An 8,030-nucleotide genomic window follows, 5' to 3' on the forward strand; every position below is an offset into this window, starting at 1 on the left:
ACATAACTGTGAACTATGCGGTTTCCAGAATGTATGGTGGTCACTGCTGACTGGTTGCAGTGATGACATGTCCCCCGTTTGGTACACTTGCCTGAAAATGTCCTTTATGGGGATCTGTCACCAAACACTTCACAAACCCGGTCGTAAAATAATTCAGATAAACATTTCCATTGCAAACAGACATATCAATCAGATGATTGCTGCTGATCCCCAAGGCTAACAAACAGTAACAATGTTTAGAACATGGCAATCTCATATGTCATTCTGTCACTTGATCTAGTTCTTAAGGCAATCATACATAGTAGATTAGTGTTAGTGGAACCCACCAATTTCTGCAGGGCTGGCCGTCCACTGATTGTGTATGGGGGTATCCCAGTAAGGACTGGGTTGTTGGATTTAAACATGCCAAATCCTTTTGTTCTCATGAAGGGGCGGGGTTTCAGCTCCACTTGCGCCCAGCCAGCATCAGCCCAACCGCCGCCCAGCTCATCAATATTCACTTAGCTGGGCGGCTTCTGCAGTCCCCGCCCTTCGAGATCCGGCACATGCCCAATAGAAAGCTATGGGCATCGGACTCGCTTTCAGCTTCTGCGCATGCGCCCGGCACCCATAGCTTTCTATTGGGCATGCGCCAGATCTTGGAAGGTCGGGGACAGCAGAAGCCGCCCAGCTAAGTGAATATTGATGAGCTGGGCGGCGCTTCAAAACGGCAGTTGGGCTGAGGCTGGCTGGGCGCAAGTGGAGCTGAAACCCCGCCCCTTGGGCAGAAAGAACAGCGATTAGTTCAGGTTATAAAACGTGAGTTTACTGTATTCATAATGTGGACAGGGGTTATGCTTATATGTTTTTAATGCACATTAGAAGATCTGTGCATGGATATGTACAGCTAATTATGGTTATTGGGCCTGTCAGTGTCCCTTTAAATATTAAATAATTTAAATACTACGCACATGGGGACAAGGGAAACAAGTTGATGTCTCACTTGGTCAAAAAAAAAACGAAAAGCTCAATTTATAAATAGCATCAAAACTCAATCAGGCTCTTTAACAACTGATTTTAAAAGCATAGCAAGGGAATTTAACCGTTTCTACCATCAGTTATATAACATTCAACCTCACACACTACTAACCAAGGACTGTTCCCACATGGATCAGTTTTTGAAAGGTCTGAACCTAATCACGCTCACTGAAGAGGAAGGTTCACACCTTCTGTCTCCAATCTCCGCAGACGAAATTTCAGAGATTATCACCTCCATGCCAATGGGGAAGGCCCCAGGTCCTGACAGGTTGCCGGCAGGATATTATAAAAAGTGTTTACCAACCCTCCTCCCACATCTCACATCCTGGTGTCAAGCCTTACTTACAGGAGAACATCTTCCAAAGCAAGCTTTACAGGCGACAACAACAATACTGCCTGAAGAGGGCAAAGATGAGAAAGTCTGGGGCAATTACAGACCCATTTCTCTTTTGAACTTGGATGTGAAGATATGGGCAAAACTTAGCGACTAGACTAAACAAGATAATTCCTAAGATTATACACCCAGACCAAACGGGCTTTGTCTCCGGTAGGGAGGGAAAGTTTCACTCCTGCAGAGTCATGAATGCTTTTAAAATAGCTACTGACAAATAGCTTCCCCTCATCCTCGTGGGAACGGATGCAGAAAAAGCGTTCGATAGGGTCAACTGGCTCTTTATGCAACAGGCTTTACTTAGATTTGGGATCCCTCAACACTTTATTAGCAGGGCTAGCAGGGCTGTGGAGTCAGTAGATAAATGCTCCGACTCCTCAGTTTTTGGTACTTCCGACTCCTCTGTATTTAATACATTCCTTGAAGGAAAGAAAGGCAACATACATGTCATTACCACACAACTACTGGCTAGGAAGCTGCTGCCTTCTCCTTTGTGTGCTGATCTTCTGCTGATAGGGCAGTGGGAGGATCCGGGAAGGGGCATTTATTGTAAATGATTTCCCTAGTAGAATCTATAGTCATGTTTAAAGTTTAAAGTCATCTGAGTTTACAAGTTTTTATAGCCGCAGGCCTCTTTCACACTTGCGTTGTCCGGATCTGGAAATGCGTTCAGTGTTACTATGGCAGCCAGGACGTCACTCTGGAGCGACCCGGGAGCCGCATGGACGGCAAGTATGCTGCTCCCCCGCTCCCCACTGCACTTTACCATGGCTACCAGGACTTTAGCGTCCCGGCAGCCATGGTAACCATTCAGAAAAAGCTAAACGTCGGATCCGGCAATGCGCCAAAACGACGTTTAGCTTAAGGCCGGATCCAGATCAATGCCTTTCAATGGGCATTAATTCCGGATCCGGCCGTGCGGCAAGTCTTCAGGACTTTTGGCCGGAGCAAAAAGCGCAGCATGCTGCGGTATTTTCTCCGGCCAAAAAATGTTCCGGTCCTGAATTGAAGACATCCTGAACGGATTTATCTCCATTCAGAATGCATTAGGATAAAACTGATCAGGATTCTTCCGGCATAGAGCCCCGATGACGGAACTCTATGCCGGAAGAAAAGAACGCAAATGTGAAAGAGCCCTTACCTTGAATCGGCTTTGCTGTTCTATACTGTAATCCGTCCAGTAGTTTTGCTGAAAAACGACTTTCATAATTATGCTAATTAATCCTGAAGGTGCCCAGAGGGGCATTATGTTCCACTTTGTGTGCCCAGTAACGCCCCCTGCAGTGCCCAAAACGCCTTCCTCCTGAATCCCTAACCGAAGCCCCGACGACGGAACTCTATGCCGGAAGAAGAGAACGCAAAAGAGCCCTTAGCTGAATGACAGCAGTTTTTCCAAATGGTTTACAGCTTCAGTCTTGAACTATTGACTATCCTTTCCCTTCACTTATACAAGTCTTTAGTCCTGCAAAAAACATTTACTTAATCAGTTATCAGTGAGCGGCTAGGTCAGGGATCAGCAACCTCTGGCGCTCCAGCTGTTCTGAAACTACAACTCCCAGAATCCTTCTTTCACTTCTATGGGAGTTAAAAGAACAGCCAAGAAAGTGTGCATGCTGGGAGTTGTAGTTTCACAGCAGCTGGAGTGCTGAAGGTTGCTGATCCCTGGGCTAGGTTAACCATGGGTGTTGAGTTCCCTGTAACAGTGGAACACAACACAATAGAAAGTATTGCCGCTCCTTAACTGTGCGTTGCGTGCCATATAGTGAAGCATATGAAAAGCATGCTTCTTCATGGTCACTTAACGAGTTCGTTTTGCGGTAATGTGACGCACTGCATGCATTGGCCTTTATTCTTTCAGTAGAGAAGTACCGAATTTTTTGCAAAAGTGAGGGAAATATAGCAGTGCGTCTTATGGGGCCAATGCTGCAACCGTCCGGTGAATAGGTTGAGAGGGAGGAGGGGCTGGGGGCCAGCATCTGTTTCTGTAATGGCAGCGGGCCCGATGCAGTCATTGTATTCTACTACACCGGGCCCCGCTCACTGTAGTATACGGTAATCATATCTAACTTGTGGGTATTGTTAAAGTATTCCAATCATCTTAAATCTAACGCTGTACTACTTACTACTAACTTCTTGGCAGTCAGGAGGCCGGGTGGGCGCTCGTAGCGTAGCTCACTACAACACGCGCCTGCTCCGCCCACTTTATGAATGAAGCAGGCACTGGGCCCCGCTGCTGCCATTATAGAAACAAATGCCAGCCCCCATTCACTACACAGGGACACTTATATGGGGGGGGGGAGGGAATCTGTGGACAGGGCCGATGCAACCATATAGGCGAACTAGGCTGCATGCAGCCCTGGGCCCCCAGTGCTGTTACCGGGGGGGCAGGAGGTGGAGGTCCTTCTTAAATATAGCAGAGAAGACATCTGCTTACCCTGATGGTGCTTGCTCTGCCAGTAAATTACCGGCGGAAAGGAGGCGGGCAGCAAGGGTGTGTGCGTGTGTGTTAGTGAGTGTGGATGTCTGTCGGTCAGCAAGTCTGTGTTTGTCAGCGAGTATGTGTGTGTGTGTGTATGTATGTGTGTCTGCCAGTGAGTTTGTGTGTTTCAGTGGGTGGGTGTATGTCTGTTAGTGTGTGTCTGTCAGTGAGTATGTCTGTCAGTGAGTTTCTGTGTACGTCATTCAGTGAGTGTCTGAATGCATGTCTGTCAGTGTGTGTGTGTGTCTGTCAGTGAGTGAAAGACATGAGGGGGCGGCAAAAATCCGTGCACCGGCCCTGTCTGTGGATGACACATAAGATAAGATGCTGTATATGTGTCATCCGCAAATGCCCCATAGCGTCTTATAGGGCGAAAAATACGGTAATTATAACTTTTTGTGAATTGGGACATTTTATTCTATTTTTTTATTCCAATTTAAATCTAGTAGGGGTCAGAGTCGGTTCATTTTTTGCCGACTCCGGGTACCCAAAATTGCCTCCGACTCCACAGCCCTGTTTATTAGGTGATGTCTCTTTACCAAAACCCCAGCGCAAGAGTCCGTGTCAATGGTGCGCTCTCTGAACCCTTTACCATTAGTAATGGAACTAGACAGGGGTGCTCCCTCTCACTGACATTTATTATTGTAATGGAAACGCTGTTGCAAGAAATAAGGGACAACCCAGATATAGAGGGCCTGAGAATTGAAGAGATGGCTTCAAACATGTGTTCCAAAATTTAGGATCTTAGGTTCCAGTATAGAATTAGCTAATATCTCAGACAGTTGATTAGCAGGCCTTTGGGAAGTTCCAATTTCACAAACATGGGAGGTTTGATAAAAGGGGTATACAACACCATCATTGCCATTCACACCATCAGGACTCTTTTCTGATTCTATGAATAACTTGCCTTCATCTCTAACTCCCTTTCTACTTTATCCCACCACTACAGGGGCATTATCATAGAGGTGGCATTATACATGTGGATACTACGAGGGGGTGCCTTATATGTAGTGGCACTACCAGGGTCATACAGGGGCCACTATATAAATACAGGGGCCACTATATGAGGCATTATAAATTATTACCGCTAGGGGCTTTAAAGGGATGCCTAACGCCTCATGCACACAACAGTTTTTCTTGGCATCCGTTCTGAGTTTTTTTGCGGGTAGGATGGGGACTCATTTCAATGGGTCAGCAAAAAAATGCTGATCGTTCCTCCGTTTGTGTTCCGCAGCCGTTGTTCGTGTTTCCCTTCAGCAAAAAAAAAATAAAAAATTGCGCATGTCCTACTTTTTTCACATTTGCGGACAAGGATAGGCATTTATTACAAAGGATCTGTTGAAAAAAACGGATCCTCCAAATAAAACGGATGCTGCATCCACTTTTTACAGCGGACGCACAATTTGCAGACACAAAAAACAACTGTCGTGTGCATGAGGCCTTAGAGGGGACTTGTTACTGCTGGGGGGCACTATAGAGGGTTTTATTTCTACTAGGGACCCTATGGGGGCATTATTAAGCACAATAAGGAGTTGCTTTTGGGGTAATATTAATAGTGCCCCCTATTAATATTGGAGGCAGTCTAACAGCACTATTACTATGGAGTGGGGGAGGGGGGGGCTATCTTTATGGCAGTATAATTTCTATAGTGCAGTATTTGGGGGCCTTGGGGAGCACGGGGTCCACAGTATTAGGAGGTGGTAGCAGGATGACGATATTGGGACACCAGGAGGAGGAGAATGATAGTAAAGTGAGGAACCTAAGGTGTCTCTGTGCTGAACTCTGCAGAGACAAGACACAGCTGAAATAAGTAACATTTTTGTAATATATAAATTATTAGTGTGGGGAGGGAGGGGCCCAATACTGAGTTTTGCTATGGGGCCCCATGATTTCTATGTACGCCCCTATATGCAGGTGCACCTGGCACTACTATATAATAAACAGACGTGATAATAAAGTGTTACAGTTTAAGGTACCATTACATGAGGTGATGATCGGTATGACTGAGTGCGAACAAATTGTTTCTTGGTGAACGTTACCAGTGACCCTTTAAAAGTGCTGATTATCGTTCACAAAATCATAATTTCAATCACATATCCCATCGTGTTGCATTTACACAAAGTCAAATTTGAGGGCCGTGCGGTAAGGGATTACTGTTTATGAACTCGTTAATGTCCAACGATGATTTTTGCTACCACACAAATGAACCACCAAAAAATCTACCGATTGTCGCTCTCTCACTCATTGCTTTTACGCTGCTTGATAATCGTGCAGATATGCGCAATTTAGCGATAATTTACAGGATAATCTCCTTGTGTACAGGTACCTTTAGTTCTACTGCATGAAGACCCAACCAAGTTGTTAAGACTGGTGTTTCCTGGAGTATAAAGCTCCACATCTATTAAAAGGGTTCTCCGAGACCACAAACCCCTTCTTATTCTTATGGCCAGGCAGGGTACATGGGTTAAGTAAAAAGATCCACCTGTGATGTAGACAGCACATCAGTCTCAGTCCCAGTTCCGGGGACCAGAAGCAGTGGCGCTGCAGCCGGAGCATCGGTGACCCTGCCTAGAGATATGAGGGGCAAAACTATTGGCTGTATAACCTGAAACCTGGTGTACGGGGTAAATTCTGATAAACCTGTCTGGCTGTAGAGGCCCTTCTATGTGAACAACTGGAAAAGAAATCAAATAGTTATACTGATCTATACACACACACACACTTTACAGTGCAGCCAGGTCACATATAGATAGGTTCCCCCCTCAGTACATTTCATTACTACATCCCTGCCTATAGCGATGCAGACTGCGCAGTGCCCAGTGGAGACGCCTGTGTACCAGTCACCCTATACTAGCCTCTTCCTGCAGACTGCACAGTGCCCGGTCCTGTGTACCAGTCACCCTATACCAGTCTCTTCCTGCAGACTGCACAGTGCCCGGACCTGTGTGCCAGTCACCCTATACCAGTCTCTTCCTGCAGACTGCACAGTGCCCGGACCTGTGTACCAGTCACCCTATACCAGTCTCTTCCTGCAGACTGCACAGTGCCCGGTCCTGTGTACCAGTCACCCTATACCAGTCTCTTCCTGCAGACTGCACAGTGCCCGGACCTGTGTGCCAGTCACCCTATACCAGTCTCTTCCTGCAGACTGCACAGTGCCCGGACCTGTGTGCCAGTCACCCTGTCTTTTCCCGTTGTCAGCTCGGCAATGTGCCGGACCAATGTAAGGATACGAGGTGTCGCTGGAGGACGGACAGGCGGCCGCCTCCTCGCGGAGTGATACCGCTGTCCCGGGCCTGCATGCTTCTAGCGGAGTCTGCGGATCTTCCAGGCATCACTTAATGGCGCAGACCTCACAGTCCGGACTTATAAATCTCCCGCCCCGGGCCTGACTCCTCCCAACACAACTCCCTACACCGCCCCAGCCAAATGACTGCGAGTAGGGCGTCTGGTGACGGGAGTCTGTACGGACGGGGTATACCGGGCACCTAAGACTAGGTGGCGCATAGCTGCAGGAAGAGCTGAAAGTACACGGTGATAACTGTGCATCTGGCTGTATACACCTCACAGCCCCATCCTAAACCATCCGCCAGGGCAGGCTCCTCATCCATACAGACATTAGAGGGCAGATTTACCATAGACCTGCTGCCTATACAGGTGTGTGATACCCAGGTGCGGTGCCACATGCTGCGCTTTACACTGTGTGACTGCAAACCAATATGGGCCCCCTAGAGTCAAAGGGCCCAGGGCTACCAACTAAAACGCCCCTATTATAATCCGCCATTGCTCAAGAGGCAGCAACTGGACCCGGGGCAGCTGCCCCTTTTGCCCCGCGTTAAAGACGGCCCTGTCTATGCACCTATACCAATATCTGCGCCAGCCCCAGAAAACTGCTGTAAAAGATGCTAAAAGTGGTGAGGCCCACAGCGAGATGGTGCTCGCTCTCTCTTTTTTTTTCTTTCTTGAGAAATGGCTTTAAAAAGTCACAAATGTGCAGTTTACCACCTTTCATGATAAATACAGAGTGGCCCATGAAAAAGTAGCCCGCCTCCAGCAATACTATGACAAGATGAACGAGCAAGTGGATTGTTTTCTTTTAATCACCCACAAGTCACAACAGATGCTGAATGTGGTCCCCGATCA

At 47.3% G+C, this 8,030-nt stretch overlaps 1 protein-coding gene across 1 annotated transcript in view; it reads right to left on the minus strand.

Moving 5' to 3' along the window:
- Positions 1-7,274, minus strand: part of LOC122927828 (phytanoyl-CoA dioxygenase, peroxisomal-like) — a 43,373-nt gene extending 36,099 nt beyond the window's left edge. The window contains exon 1 of the mRNA XM_044280089.1: positions 7,121-7,274. Coding sequence (XP_044136024.1) covers positions 7,121-7,222 — 102 coding nt within the window. The 5' untranslated portion in view covers positions 7,223-7,274. The remainder of the gene's footprint in view (positions 1-7,120) is intronic.
- Positions 7,275-8,030: the final 756 nt, after the last annotated feature.

This window comes from Bufo gargarizans, chromosome 2 (assembly GCF_014858855.1).
Source record: "Bufo gargarizans isolate SCDJY-AF-19 chromosome 2, ASM1485885v1, whole genome shotgun sequence".
In the NCBI taxonomy this organism is placed as follows: Eukaryota; Metazoa; Chordata; class Amphibia; order Anura; family Bufonidae; genus Bufo; species Bufo gargarizans.